This window comes from Ischnura elegans, chromosome 8 (genome assembly GCF_921293095.1).
Source record: "Ischnura elegans chromosome 8, ioIscEleg1.1, whole genome shotgun sequence".
In the NCBI taxonomy this organism is placed as follows: Eukaryota; Metazoa; Arthropoda; class Insecta; order Odonata; family Coenagrionidae; genus Ischnura; species Ischnura elegans.
The window spans coordinates 88,168,996-88,185,109 of NC_060253.1; the positions used below are offsets into that span (position 1 = coordinate 88,168,996).

General features: G+C 36.4%; 1 protein-coding gene across 6 annotated transcripts in view; it reads left to right on the forward strand.

Moving 5' to 3' along the window:
* LOC124163923 (NPC intracellular cholesterol transporter 1) overlaps nt 1-16,114 on the forward strand; it is a 124,467-nt gene that overhangs the window by 104,061 nt on the left and 4,292 nt on the right. For 2 of the 6 annotated variants that reach the window (XM_046541035.1, XM_046541037.1), the window contains 4 exons: nt 246-408; nt 3,634-4,032; nt 11,759-12,066; nt 15,608-15,703. In XM_046541035.1, coding sequence (XP_046396991.1) covers nt 246-408; nt 3,634-4,032; nt 11,759-12,066; nt 15,608-15,703 — 966 coding nt within the window. The remainder of the gene's footprint in view (nt 1-245; nt 409-3,633; nt 4,033-11,758; nt 12,067-15,607; nt 15,704-16,114) is intronic. The other 4 variants (XR_006865877.1, XM_046541036.1, XM_046541038.1 and 1 more) reach the window with 4 other exon arrangements.

Sequence of the window (16,114 nt, forward strand, 5' to 3'; positions counted from 1 at the left end):
AAGAAACTACATTTTAAGTTATTGTTGTGCTGCACTGTGGTGCAGACTATTGGAACGTTTTTCCTTGTGTGTGGCCTTCTAAACAAGGGTGCGTCTTATATTCCATCAAATACTGTAATTTACTTTTGTTCCCATTCAAAAAGATAGTTGAAAAAGACTCATTCAATCTTTTTTGGTTCATAGTTTAATTTTCATATCTAAGATATGTATATGCAAAATAATAGATGACAATTCTTGATTTTCAGGTGTTTTCTGGGATTACCCTCACCAAATTTGGAGGAATAGTTGTGCTTGGATTTGCCAAGTCACAAATATTCCAAGTTTTCTACTTCAGAATGTATTTGGGCATAGTGCTATTTGGTGCAGCCCATGGCCTTATTTTCCTGCCTGTGTTCCTCAGTTATGTGGGTGAGTGTTCATTTTTTCATCTTAATCCTTGAGTTTATTGTATCGCTCTATTGACTTCATGGATAGGTATAAGCTCGAGCCAAGTTGGCACTTAATGATGTAAGTGTGTGAATTGCCAGTACTGCTGAAATCTTGACGAAGGTCATTTTAGTTGTTCAGTTGTTTCTATAAAATGATGAGCAATTGTGTAGCTCCACAGGAAATTGGTTGGCTCACCCCACTCTGCCTTGAAGAAAAATGTGTAACTGAATTTTTTCATGCTGCAGGGTAGTCAATTTGGGTAACTAAACAGTTTGTTATCTTAAATTTTGAAATACCCCTAGAAATTGTAAAATTCTGTACATTAACTCTCTGAAATTGTTTTGGAGATTCATATGACTCAAGTTCTTCATGTACTGTCTTTCGCTTCAGGTTAAGCATTGGTCAATTGTCCGTCTCAGTTGCTTTCTCTTAGGCTGCCTTGTTGGTTACGCTCATGCTATCAGCTTAACAAACTATTAGCCCTTTAAAAGTTATTTGCAAATTTCGAGCCTAAGATTAATGTTAGTGTGGTGTAGAAGTGGTAAATGATTCATTATGATTTTGTGGGAGAATCCTTCGTTCTTCCATTCTATCTAAGAAGTTTGTGGAATTCAATTGAAATACCTGGGTGCTTCACTTCCATTTAAAAATTTCCCACTGGACTACTCATGGATGTAATGAAATATTTCCATCCATCTCAAGGTTAAGGCTCTAAGTTATCTCGTGATTTTACTGTATGTGAAAGAACTACTTCCTTACGTGCTTTATGCGTCAATAATTCTTTTGCTGAGCAATGTGTAGTATCTTTATTTGAACTGCATAAATATAGATTTGATTCTTGGTATATTATTCTAGTCGGTATGTATTATTTCATCAAATGGCAAGCCTTATGTAATAAATTTCAAATTAGACATCAGTCCCCTTTTTAATGTCTTATTACTCAAGTGCCAAATTAAACTCCATTATGCTGCATTAAAGTAACCACTTAAGGTAGCACTTCCTCAATTGTAACTTTTTAGTAATAAGTTGTTTTTAAAATAAAATCAAGTTCATCCCCAGTTAGAACACATGCAGTCTAAATATTTAGATTTCATTTGGGTATGTTAATCCTATTTGTAGGTTTACAATAGATTTTCTTATGATGAGATCACAACGAGTAAAGTGTATTATTCCAATGCCTCCAAAAATAGCCTTTGCATTGGCCTTTCACCTAGGGGTTTGTGACTTAGTTACAATAGGTGATCGTACGCACCTCTTCCTGGAGTGGGAACTACTAAACTAGGTGGAAATGGAATCCACACAGTTGCCAGGTGAAGACTTTGCCCCTCTACCACCACGGCCATCAAGGTCTTGATCTTTGATATTCTTATTAATTCTTGATATTTCTTCATTTGTTCCCACTTTCTCTTCTTCTCTTCCTTATCTGAATTTTAATAAGTGGCAAATTTAGGATATTGAAGAAATTTTGAAGTGAGGGGTTTTCAGTCAAGTGCACAATTGAGGTGATTCCTAATGACCAGAGATAAAAATATATCCAGTGGCAACAGGTTTTCCCTTCTAATTTTAACTTAAATGTATTTTAAGTTGTGAAATTATTATCTTTTATGCAAATTAGCCATATTTTTTATTCCCCACGTGTTTTTTTATTGAGTGGGGCGATGGCCATATTACTTGTCCATTAGTGAGTTTGAGTCTTTTACTTATCTCTAGTTAGATTAAAATAAATAGGTAGGTAATAATTCTTACTTTTTGAGGGGTAGCAAAATGCAATAGTACACCATGTAAGAATGTGAAAGGACTTATGTATACATATGAGGTTCTGTTGTTGACAAGTAAAAGGTATGAATGTCAAATACACCATCAGCCTGAATCAAGCAAAGATAAATCTGTGCAGTAAATTGAAGAGAAATCTTAAATATGAAAATAGAACTCTGCTTCAGATTTAGTTGTATGTTTGAAGGCTGGTGAATTATGAAAGGCTACCCAAGTGTCAATTGCTTTCTTAGTGTTTTGTTTGTGCTTATTCTAATTATAATTGTATAGATATAAGTTTTAGTTTAAACTTAGAATCACTTGTTTGCTAGTTATGTAGCTATAGGAAATGGAGTGCTTATCATTTCCACATGATGATGAATTAACCAGAATTATGCCATGCTGCATTGCATACTAACTCACATTATTATTTTGCTTTAAGTGCTGAAGTAACATAGTGGATGATATTTTAACAAGTCAATTTTTGCACCATTAACAATGTCAATTCTTGCTCTTAATAAATGCCTTTGAATTTACCATCAATAATAAAATATGAAAATCAGGTGTTGAAGCTTTGGTGGGCATGTTTTATGAATTTAAACAACTAAAAGCAATGTTCAGAAAAGTGTTCACTGAATGTCTCTTATGGCTAACTTTGGTCTAATATTGCACAAGATTTTAATGGCATGCCTGAATAAGATTGAAAATATCAATGTAATATCCTTCTATTGTTCAATATCTTTCCCAATAAGTTTTATCTGGAAGATTAATTTGGTGATCTTAGGTTTGTTTGGGTAAATTTTGTGGAATATTGTGCAACCTTTATCCCCATATCTGGAGACATCACTCAGAATAAAATGAGTTTATGCCTCCAGGGATGCCACTGAATTAATACTTGAGCCTGACGTATTTTAACTGTGTCATACCTGTGGCGTGCGTGGTGTCTCAAGTCTTTTACTAACTCATATTCTTACTCTTCTCTTTTCTATCCCATCCTAACCTTAACAACCGTATCAAAACACAACTTTTGTATGCTATCAATATTTTATTTACTCCTCAATTGTTTATCTATTATTATTTTGTATTTTTTCAAAAATCGCTCAATTTTTTATTTGATGTGCAACTTTTTCCTCCCTCCTTGAAATATAATTCATGCATTTTCTATTTTTGATGAATTTCTCTGTCTATTCTTTGCTTATCTGAATCTCATTTCCTTTTGTTTCAATTGATACTACTTCCTTGCAATGTTCTCTCATTTTCTGGTCTTCTCGTTTGATCTTTCGTTTTATTAACGTTGATTGGTTTGTGCTTTGGTTTCCTCCTACTTCTGCCCTTGATTTTGCTTAATAACTTCTTCCCCACCCCTCTCCAACGCTGCCTATTCCTTTTGAACCACGTGCCACTCTCTGCAAAACTCCTTGAATATACCTCTTGGCCTAACTCTGCCGTAAGGTGGCGAGTCGAGGTTGATGTTCATCGAGCAGAATGAGGAGGGGGAGGCTGGCGAAGGGCCACCAGAGGATGGTGTTAAGGGGGGAAATGGGTTGCCGCGGGTCAACAAGGTGTCGACTGCCTCGGGAAGTTACGCCAGTGGCAGCGGGATGAGGGGGAGTTTTGATGGGGATGATGAGGATCAGAATGACCATGAGGAGGGTGGGGAAAAGACTGGCGAGCTTCAGCCAGAGGGCACTGGCTACTCGGCACCCCCGTCTTCGTCCTCTCTGGCATCTGTCTCGGGTGCAGCAGCTAATTCGTCCTGGTCGTCTCTCCCACTGCCGCCAGTGAGGCAGTCGTCGCCCCAGGAAGTGGGGGTCTTTGACTCTGCAGTTTTTGAACCTGAGCCAGCTGATGGTACAGAAACGCCCCTCCATGGAAAGCTCTCTAGTAGTGATGTTGACCTTATACAGATCTAGTTATTTCCCATGTGAATGCTTTAAGGGTGCACTTTTTCTGTCCAAGAAGTGTTGCAATGCATAGTTCTGTTGGATTTTTCTGGCAGTTGAGGGAACACTTCAGTTTCATTTGCATGGCGCTCTTGCTGTCAGTATCAAATTTTCATGAATTAAATTTGTAATTTTTACCCTTCAATATGGGACGGACAATGCAGTTCTTCATTATACTATGTGGAATAATCACTTCTGAGTAATAAATGTCTAAATGATGTCTTCGATGGAATAGTTTTTGATGAAATACATTTTTGAGGAAATGATTCAGAGCTTCAAAAATGAAAATGCTTCTCAGTTTTAGCTTTCCTGTTGTCTTTTCAATCCTGTTCTTACAGTTGGAAAGAAAAAGTGCTCTACTAGCCCCTTTAGACTTTTAGAGCTAGAGGAAACTTTTCGTATTACTGTTGTTCACTTTTAATTGTATGTTTGTTCACCACTGTAGCCTTTTCCCAAGTGTCTGTGTTTTTCATTTTTACCATAACCAGCTCCCCCTTTTGAAATGTTATTTCACTTCATCTAGCATGCACATCATGAAAGTGTTTCATTAGCTAGCTTTTGACAGTTCCTTGGCAACAAGATTTAGGGAAATGACATAGGGTTTCAGGGATTCATAGGACATAGAAAGATTAGTGCTTAGTCTCATACTGAAAAATAGTTGTCAGGGAGACCAGTCAAGTCCTGTCAAGGGACAATTACGATATTCACACGGTAACACAGATATGATGTTTTAGTTTATGCTGCTTTTTTAGTATCCCCTTACTTACTTTTACAGCCATTGCAGCCAAACCATTACTCCATGGATAATTGGGACTTCTTTAACAGAACTTTATGCCATGTGTTTTTAAGGATTCCCTGCACACGAGTGTATTAAATGGCATGTTATCTGCCATTAGATCTCTGGAAAAACTCATGAGTACTAAACACTTTGAGCTTGGCATCCGTTACACAGGCTGCAGACTTAGGTGGTAACTTGCAAATATCGAGCCATTTGGAATATCTATGAATTAAAACAAGATAGGAATTACATGCAAAAATCGAGAATATCAACACACACTTTTTCATATGGCAAATCAGGCAGAGAATGTGGTAACAAAGGTTGAAAATTTCCTGAGCGATATTTTTCACAAAAAGTACATTCTCTTACAGGTGATACAATGTCACAAGACAAAGAGGGCCAGTAGAACAGTTGGCGAGCTTCGTTTTGTTTTTGTATCTCCAATATGACTCTTATGCAACAGAGACCACACATAAGATTGGAAAGATCTTGGCACCACTACTTTGTCTTTCATAAACAAAATTCCTCCTTCAACACAAAGAAAGTCTTTGCAGGCATAATTTGGACATAAATCTGGTGCCAGTTTTTTGTAAGCCGGCCAACCTTCCCTTAGATAAGTCAGCACCTTACCAAGTATGGGATCAGCTGCAGTATCCTTTTGAAACTCAGCTCTTTTTTCATCTGATATAGATAAATGCTTACAGAATGTACTACATCCAACATTTGCGTACCATCCTCAACAACATCTGCTAGGTAACTTCGTGACAAATGATCTGCAAAATACATTACTTACCAGGCAGATAAGTTACTTGCAACGAATACTTGAGAAGTTTAAGGCGGAGCCTTTGAATGCGAACAGATCCTATCTGATGAACTACCTTTGACATTACACTCACAAGTGGCTTGTGATCTGTTTGAACTATAACTGTTCCGCTATAAATATAGTGATGAAATTTGACAGTGGCATATTGAACTGCCAATGATTCTTTTTCTATTTGAGAGTTGTTACTCGCTGAACAAGTCAATGACCTTGATGCAAAGTGAATAGGTTGAAGATCATGGAATTCTTCTTGGAATAAAACTTATCCCAGCCCACTTTGAGAGGCATCACACTGAATTACAGCCTTTAAACTCTGATTAAGTGGCTAACACAGGAGCATTAGCAATAAGTTGATTCAACTGCTCAAATGCCTTTTTATGATTAGGCAGCCATTCCCAAGTAACTGATGATTTTAAGAGCTCTCTTAGTGGTGCACTTAATGATGCCATATGTATGACTTCACATAATTGAACATACCTAAAGTTCACTGTAATTCTTTTACATTAATTGGTGGGGGTCAAGTATTCAGAGCTTGTACCCTTTCCTGATCAGGAGTCATGCCTTCCTTTGAAAAGACTTGGCCAACATACATATTTATTTTACTTCAGATAGTTTATATTGAAATTTATCAGGATAAAACTTTACCCCTTGTAACTTGGCCCTTGCCATTATCTCAGCCACACATTCAACATGTTCTTTCTCTGTCACCCCAGTGCAGAGTAGATAATCAAAGAATAATACCACACCTGGAATAGCTCAAGGAATAGGTGAAGCTTCATATTTACCAGCTTTTCCTAAATTCTTACTATTTCCCTCCATTCATTTCTATCTTTAAATTTAGCAATTGTAGATCTAATTTTCAGGTCTTTAATACTATTAATAACTACAGACTCATCTGATGAATTTGTTGCTCTTTCACTGTCTGCATGAGCCTGCTGCCATCTGCATGGCACTGCAAAGTGGTTTAAAATACCACATTTCTGAATGACATTTCATAGCGTTCTCAGGCATGCTATTTAACTTAATAGGCACAATTTATTCAGTGTGTTCATCAGACTCATTTTAAGACATTCTTTCCACGAAAAAAATTAAGACAGGAACGGAGAAACAGTAAAGAAAATCAATTTCCTACTCTTGTACATATTATTGGCATGACAATCCTATTGGCGATTTCACTATCAAAAACAAGGCAAAAATTTAGTTACTTTATTACTACCACTCATCATTCGGATCTAAGGTTGCCAGGGATAAAATAACTTAATATGGCAATGAAAAATGAAAAAGAACTTTGTGATTTCATTTGAAATATTTATTCACACATTTATGCGACCATGGCTTCGATGTAAGACGTTATCGTCAGGTCGTGAAACCATAGTCGTGTAAATGTGTGAATAAATATTTCATTTGAAAGCACAAAGTTTCTTCTTTTTTATTTTTCATAATGAGTCGCTTTCACGAAGTTACGCCTCAAACCATCAATTTTAATTTGGCAAATTCAAAAACGAACTTAATTATTTGACACGCATCATGACACCCACCTTCAAAATACCATCATTAGCATCATCCACACCATCTCAAAATATTTTTATATCAAACTGATTCTATGTCTTTAATTTTTCTTTCAATACAAATGAGACAGTGCGCACCGATACCTTTACCACATCCAAAAAGCACACCTATCAGCGACTATTGGAATTCCAGACTCCAGATGTACTCTGGGTGCGGTCCGTTGAACGCTACCAATACTTCGGAGTGCCACCAAGCGGTCTGTTAGGGTACTTGCATAGTGAGGAGGAAGAGACAGAGGTGGAAATAAGAGGTAGAGATGGCGATTGAGGAAGAGATTAGTATCGCATAGTAAAGATGTTTACACATGCAGCTTTCGCATAGCCTCGACCACGAGCCAGTCTTTCACCGTGTGGCATCAAGTATAATGGCTATTTGGTTAGTTGTAACATTTTTACAATGTTAAGCGATAGTAGTGGTAATGGTGTCATGTCATCAGCATGTAAGTGGTGGCTGATTTGTTTTTAAGTAGTCTCGAATTCAGGCTCATCCCATAAATCAAGCGCAATCATGTTGGACGGCCTTATGAATAAGTTAGGCTTTGCTATAGCACATAACATGTTGCTCAACGGAAGTCTTGTAATGTATTACATATTGTCATTAATGGCACTTGATTTTCAATGCAGCGTTTTCATCGATTATTTTTTATTAATGTCAGACTGTCAATGAGTCTATTTGTGAAGTAGATTCGTATCATTTATGGATTGAGTGGCAAAGTTGTCTATGGAATAAACTGTTGTTGTATTCGTTTTTGCTAGCCAATGTTGCTCTTAAGCTTTCATAGTTACACTTCTACATAAACTATAAGAAGCTGAGGAATTATATGCTGATGTGCTTTTTACGGACTGTACAGTAATGAAGGCAGATTTGAATGTTTGTGTATGACTATGCATGATGTGTGTTTAAGCTTGTTCTTTGTGGTGGCTTGGGTGCACTAGGTGTTCAATCGAAAAAGCATGTGACAGAACTGGAGAATGGAGTTGAACGACAAATATTTTTGTGTGGTGCACTACGAAGAAAAAATTTGCACTTCCTATGTCTGTGATAGCCATAAAATTGGTGGTTAATGTCCATAACTCTCTTGCTTTGGAAATAAATGTAAGTGGTCCTGTTTGTAAGGGACAAAAAACTAATAGTGTGGTGTTATGCCTGCTGTCATGAAGACAATTTGTCTGCATTCTATGGTGCATATCCCATTAAATTCTGGAAATTTGAAGAAGTAACATATGGAACGAGATTGAATATTTGAAACTTGAAGAAAATAAAATGGTTTGCTTTTTTTTACTGAAACCTTCGCATTCATGCGTAAGGCCTTCAAAAAGTCTCAATTCCTACAGTAATGGCTTACGGTGCATCAGTTTCTATCCCTCTATGTGGGAAACTTAGGTACTGTTGGTAACATGCCTGTGTAGCAATCAGCTTATTTTCCATACTGATTTTTTATGTATACTGTTTTGCTATTAAAGCTTATAGCTCTGAGAATACGTTTATGACAAGTGAAATATGAAATTTTTGCTAAGGAACATGATTAATAGAGTTCTATTGAAATGAAATAGATGTGAATGAAAAGGATAGGGAGATACAGATGAAGGATACACCTGCATTGACTCATAAGGAGGTGAATGCAATGTAAGCCTTTTGTGCCAGACGTCGGGTGGAGCTGACAGGCATTTTCATGTGCAGAAGACCTGACGTTGGGTATAGCTGTTGCGGATTTTTCAATGCAAACGACTGGACATTGGCTCTGGGCAACGCAAGGGAAGGGAAGTGACCGCTGAGGTAGCGATTGTCTGCAGCATTCAGGCCCGGCCTGAGACCCAGCTTAAGCGAGTCCTTAGGGCCACTCCTCGGCAATTTAGGCCAATCCTCCCACTCATTTATGATCCTGCTCATCGCAGGAATCCGTTGCGTAGTGGTAATATTGTCATTAGCTTTCCCAATGATATATTTTGTTGTATATCACAATTACTTTATACTCTGAAATTAATTCTTTTTCTTCCGGACTTATTGCCTTAGTGCTTTGTGTACTCTTTGTTGTTATCAATTCTAGAAACCCGTTTAAAATTCCACAGTGCATAAAAAATTTTTGTGATTCTTTCAGAAGAGTAAATTATTGAAAATCAAATAAAATGTTTGGTTGAAAAAAACAGTGGGAACGCATTAAGTTGACCGTAGATTCGTGCTAAGATAGGGTTAGAGGGTGTTCTCCAGTGGTCGAATTAAGGGGTTTAGCAGGGTCTCGTTGCATGTAAACGTATTTCAATAGTAGGCACCAGCAGGAAAGGGTTAAAATTTGCTTGGAGAAAGGTTTCTTTAAATCTCTTCAGTACGGAGGTTTGAAATATTTTCAAGTAAATCTATTTCCCTCTTTTGATTAGTTTGGTGGCAGGCTGTAGGTAAATGACATCAATGTAGCTGTTGTGGAGTTTATTATTTTGTTTGGAATCCAACTTATCAAAATCAAGTATTCAGCAAGTCAAATGCACCGTACTTCACATATAGCTTCACATCATGAAATTTACGTGGATGATTTCCGGATGATAAACATGTAGTGTAGCTGCTGCAAGTGTAATTTCTAAGTGTAGCTGCAAGTTAGTCTACAAACATTTTAACAACTTGTCAAAGCTCATGATTGATACCACTATCCAAAGTAATAGCTGTTCATCTGCTGGGATGAATTTTTTTGAAGTTACTTATACAGCTTAATGCCCGCACCTACTGCGTAGGAAGTTGGTTGCAGAAATGTTGCTGCACTGAAGTGATGGGTGGTGGAATATGTTTTGGGATTAATGATTCATGAGGAAATAACTTTATGACCAGTTAATGCATATCATTTAAGAGTATTAGACTCCATCTTAGTCCACTGATAGTCACTGATTTATTTTAGAGTGAAGTATTTATGTTTTAGGCTAACAGTTATTCACTTCAAACTCTCTATCAAATTGAGTCTGAAAACCATGACAAGCAAAAGGTGAAATTCAGTACTTTATCCAATAAAATCTATATTATTCCATTTTCTTAGGGATGTCCTGATGAATTGGTTTAAAGCTATGGAAAAAATAGGCTTGGGTGATCAATGTCTTGTATGGTATGACTTTTCTAATGAGAGCTGTATTTTCTGCTGTGTGCTTAACTCTTGGCTTCCATTTTCATTTTATGTGGCAGATTTTGCTAGAAAAGAGAATTATTAATGGTTTTTCATAAAAACTTTCTTAAAGGAAGAAAGAAGTTAGTCATAAGTCTCTAAATACCAATTAATGTTAGTACATGAAGGAAACACTGCTCAAATTCTCAAGCTATTTTTTTTATTTATCTTGGAAGATGCCTCTTGTGCTTCTCAGCTTTGCTTAAATTTGCTTTCTTTTCAGTAATTCCTGAAAACAAAGTTTATCATGACAATTACTACTATTTTTATATTGTTATGAATTGACATACTTGTGAACCATTATCTTAAGTATTTTCTTGTTTATTTTGCTGAACTTGAATTCTGATGAGAATATATGTTTATTGTGCTAATCTTTACTTTGTTAGAATAGAGATGAAGTAGCTCATGGAATTTTTTCTGCAAGTCTCGCCATACTTTTTGAGTTAATGTTGATACATTGGTATCTAAGAATTGTTTAATCATGTTAAGGAATTATTCCTAAGTTTTGATTTTTTTATTAATGTTGTCTTAAAAAGTAACAGATGTTTCCATTGCCTTGTGTAGGGAATGAATGTTTATCAACAATGTATATTTTGTAAAAAGTTGCCTTTAATTTTAATATTAATATTGTAGATGACTATATTTTTATGGGACTGATAATAGTTTTCTAGGAATGGCTGTCGTTTCTTCACACTGCGTGATGATTGTGTATTTTTCAAAATAAATTGGATTGATAATAATTGTGGAATGCAATAGTCTCCATGCAATGATGTTGTTGATTCGTGTTTTACACCTTAGATTTGAAACACTGGCTCATAGTAATAATTATGCCATGCTAAATTTACTTTCTTTCTGAGTTTGAACTTGTGATTCGGTACTCGTAAAATAAGTTTATATCTTATAGGGTATTACAGTTAATTCTTCTGCATTTGCTGTTCTCACATTTATAAATTTATAGCAATGAATAATATGATCTCTACATTTAAAAAAATGCAAAATCTGTCTGTCATTTGCCACTTTTATTTATTCATGTGAGACTTGAAGCTTTTTGGCCAAAATTCACCAAATTCTCAAGAGCCATAAAATTAAGTTTTGTTTTTTTATATTCGGGTTTATTTTCATTTCATAGTTAATCAGGTGATTTTGGGTGCTTAAATGTTTTGGTATTTAAGAGAGGCTTAAGTGGTGGTCTATTGGTTTGTAATGTGATCATGAGAACCTTTTCTTTATGGACTGTCTCCCCAAAATGTGCATAGTTTTCGCTTACTTGCTCTTTTCATCCTCCTCTTTGACTGAAACCTCAAAAACGATCAAACATGTCTCAGGGTCTCCAGCTAATCGAGAACGGCTAGCTATGAGCCTGCAGCGACGGCCCCAGCAAAATGGTCTCACCTCTTCGCTCCAAAGAACGCGTCCCCACAGACCCATGGTTGGGGCATCACCTCTTAGTTCCTCCGCTGCTCTGGCGGCCCGTTTGGCAGGCAGTGGATCGGCAGTGAGCGAGAGCGTGATGATGGAGGGCCGATTCAGGCCGAGGAGGGAGGAGGAGAAGGCGGAAGTGGTGGACGGTGCCCTGCCCACTGGTGTTGCATTGGCACATAACGCCAAACGTAAAGGAAGCTCCTTAGCTAGTGTAAGGGTCATGGGTCTTAAATCACATTGTGGTAGTTGAAAAGTGAATTTTGAAACATAGATTTAAGATAAGCATCAATGCTACTCACAAGTAGGCTTGTTTTGTGATATCCATTGATTTTTGTTGACTGTGTTACCCCTGTGTAGCAGTATTTTGAGAATTTTAGTGGCACAGGTACACGTGGAATATGTCCCTCTAATTGTTTATAATAATAATAATCACTCTGTATTAATGCTATGCACCATGCTTAGAGACACTAATATGAGCAACTTTCCATTAATAAATATTTAACTATAATAACAGTAGATGTATCTTAGTCAGTAGCTGGAGGTTATTATTAGTTATGAGTTTTATATTAGTGTACAAATTTGGTGCTGGGTTTGGAGTTTATTAATTAATTGTGCTACTCTTAAAATATAGTATTAGCGACAATCAAGTACACCATTCACTCAAGCTTAATTTTTGGTATCATGGTTTACTCACATTGGTCTAGTGTGCCCTTTATCCAGGAAGTACAAGATCTAGTGTACCCTCATCCAAGATTGAATAGAGACTGTAACATAAATATTTTTTTATAAAGTTATACACTCTGCACTGAAGCCTTTTTGTTAGGAGTAATAGGATAGAATCAAGGAACCGTCATGCCCCTTGTTTTTGTATTTTGATTTTGCCAAGTCTGTTACCTATTTCATTTTTTGTCAAGTCCATTATTTCATTTGTGTCAAGTCCGTTAGTGATGTGTTGCTAGAATTTGGTAAAAACTTAACTGTCATTATTATTTTCTATCTTCAAAGGATGTTGAATCCATTATCATTATTCTTATTTATTGTAGCAATTACTTTTCTTTAAGAAAAGGTTTGGTTGATATGAATGAAGTATGGGCAGAAGAGGCATGCATCTACTTTTTGCCCCTCATTTTTTCCTGTTCATTTTATTCCTCGACTTTTATGTTACCTGTTATTTTAACTTGTTCAACTCAAGGGTTAATATGGCCATATTTCTGAGTTTTCTTGCCAAATAGCCAGTATTACACCCGCAAGAGCAAAAAGTTTTCTATCTACTAAAAATAGCAGTGGCGTAGAGTACCTTGCTAGCAGGTAGCGCTCACCTTAAATAAGAATTATTAATACCCTATCAAACGAAGGAAACTATCCAACCATAGGCAATTTTAATAGATGATTATTATGAGATGCTTCTCTGAGCTCTGTGCCGCATGCATGCATTGGTAATCTCAGACAATGTAAAACTCCTATCTACTCGTATAGCATCTAGGTCCCTGTGACGTTACGTAGAGTGGCATCGCATGGGCGCCAATCTGGCCTTTTTCAAATGCGGTTAAAATTGACCATTGCCATTCGTCTAAACTGGGATTTCTGAAACCAAATAATTTGTATCTTATGAATAAAGAAATGGTGGGTAAAGAATCGCAATTAATGCCTTTCGTTTTCTTTGATGTAGGAAACTACCCTATTGGTGACAGCTGTGGGCAACAGTATTAATCTAGATAGCCTTATTTTCTCAGTTTTAAAGCAATACAATCTCTTTACATTATGCTCCAATCTCAACACTTCTCAAATGGAAGGAAATCTCGTGAAGCCTTTTTGATTCCTCATCCAGGAAAAATTTGAGTTAAAGGGAGAAAAATTAGCTATTTGAAACTAAAACACTCTGGGTTTAAATTAGGCATGTCTGTATTCTTATGTAGTGTAAAGTTTCTATCTTAACGTCAACAAGCGACAGCAAACTGTTTTTCTTTAGATCCGTAATGTGTACATTAGAATGGTGTATGTACTGTCGTGGTCACAAAAATCTCACCACCACGAAGCCCTCCCTTCCCACTCAAGAGGGTTGGTTGTTTTCCTATATGGAGGCACGATACAACGGCTTTGCCAATTTAGGATCAATTTGAGACTTAGAAAGTACTTGGCTTCTGGATGGCAAGATTTTTGTGTTGTAGACTGTTCTGTTTGGCATCGTTGCATCTAACAAATTCATTATTATGGGAAATAATAGTTGAGTGCTTGGTATTACTTTCATCTTTCGTAGCAGAATTATGTAATATGTAAGACAGATCATGAGAAGCAACTATTAATTTCAATCTGATTTTGGAAATTAATGGTGGCTAAGTGAGTAAATCCTATGAAGGAAGAAGGGTTTTCACATTTGAGATTTTATCCGATTTGCACACATTTTGTGCTTGCTTGTCAGTACAATATAGATGTGATATGAGCAAAATCCAATCAATGTAGGTGTAAGGTATGAAAATTTGAACAACTTGTTGGTGGAAGTAACTTGTGTTCAATAGCATTGGTAAATGCCGCGGTTGGTCGGTAATGAATTTTTGATAGGGTTTTCATGTAGTTTTTAATTGATGTGTTTTGGTGTGTAGTTGTTATTTGTTCCCTATTATTTATCTTGGTGGTAATGTTATTAGAGTAAAATTTAAAGAAAATTTTCAGTGAATGCATTGGATGTGGCCATGGTCTTGCATTTACTTTGGCATGTTTGTTTGAAGGGAGAAAATTATCAACCCTCCTTTCCATTGCATTTTCATACATGTGTATTGCATGTGGTCAGTTTTTGAGTGTTCTGGAATGTTTTGCACAGTTTTTAGTGAACCAAGGAAACTCTCCATTAAATGAAATCCCTCCTAGAAATAAGCAGAAAGAAAACCTTTATGGTTTGCATCAAATCCAAATTTGTATTTCAACATTTTTGAGTAGATCTTAAACTCTTGCTCTTTATCTTTGTATGCAGATCCTGAGCAAGAAAACAATATTTTCTCAATCCTTGCGTGATGAAATGCGTAATAATTTTAATTATTTCTAAGCATGAAAACATTAACATGTTATTAGTATTATAAAAGTTTTTTGGTCAACTTGTAACCCTATTCTGATTAACACTAATGTCTCATATTATTGGTTGAGGTAAATAATAGTAATAACATATGTTTATGATGGTAAGTTAGTTGGGAAAATGATACTCATATTCATTTTCTGTTCTTTTTCTCTTCTTTTCCTTTCCCATCTTTCTCACCTCCTCCTTTTCAATATTAAACCTCATCATTTGGTTGCCACTCAATTATCTCTGGTCATTTTATCATTCCTTTTTTTTCTGCCTCAATACCATTTTATTATTATTTTTTCCTCGCCAACGAATTTTTATTGATGTTTCTACATTGTTTGTCCTTTTTTATATTGATCTTGCGTTTTCGACCTTGCATTGGCTGGTATTGGTATATCTTCCATCTTGGTCACTTGTTTACTTTGCGTTTGCTTCTCCACTCCTGGAATTTTTTTTTTTTTTTTTTTCATTTTTATCTGTCTCTCCATATCATCTGTTCTTGTTTGTATTTGTTTTCACCCCCTTTGACTTGCCTGGTATTGGTATTTTTTTACTGTGGTCACTTATTGTGTGTTCAATCCCCCACCCGACTCCTGTGTTAAACCTGAATCACTGTAATACCCTCGAAATAAATTGGTCCCTTAATGATCAATCCCCCCCCCCCTCCACACACAACCACTCCCATTGGCCATCTCAGTTGACGGGGAGGAAAAGAGATGTGCCAGATGAGGAAGTGACCGAAATCTGGGCTACTCCAGTCTTTGAACACCCCTCGTCTGTTGGAAGCAATCAGGTAACCATATGCTCCATACCTTGATCAGCCTCGTGTTTTCTCTCAGTATTAAAAATGTTGACCCTTTCCACCGTACTAACCATGCTACAATTTTTGATCCTCATGAAGTGTATGTATGGATAGGTGTTAAGGATTTTTTTTTGCATGGGTTCCAAGATTGCTCATGAGCCCTCATTTACGCTTCTATTTGTATTCAGTGTTTTTAGGATTGAATTTTACTCTTCATACTAGATTGTTTGTTTTAAATATATGTTTGTGCATTATGGAGATCACACATGGTTTTGATGGCACCCGCAGGTGGTAAATAACTTCCCTTTAGTGCCGTTAGTTGGCTGAGCATATCCCCAAAGCCATCTTTTTTTTATTGTTTTGGTGATTTTTTTGTCAGGATTCATTTTCCTCTCCTCAATT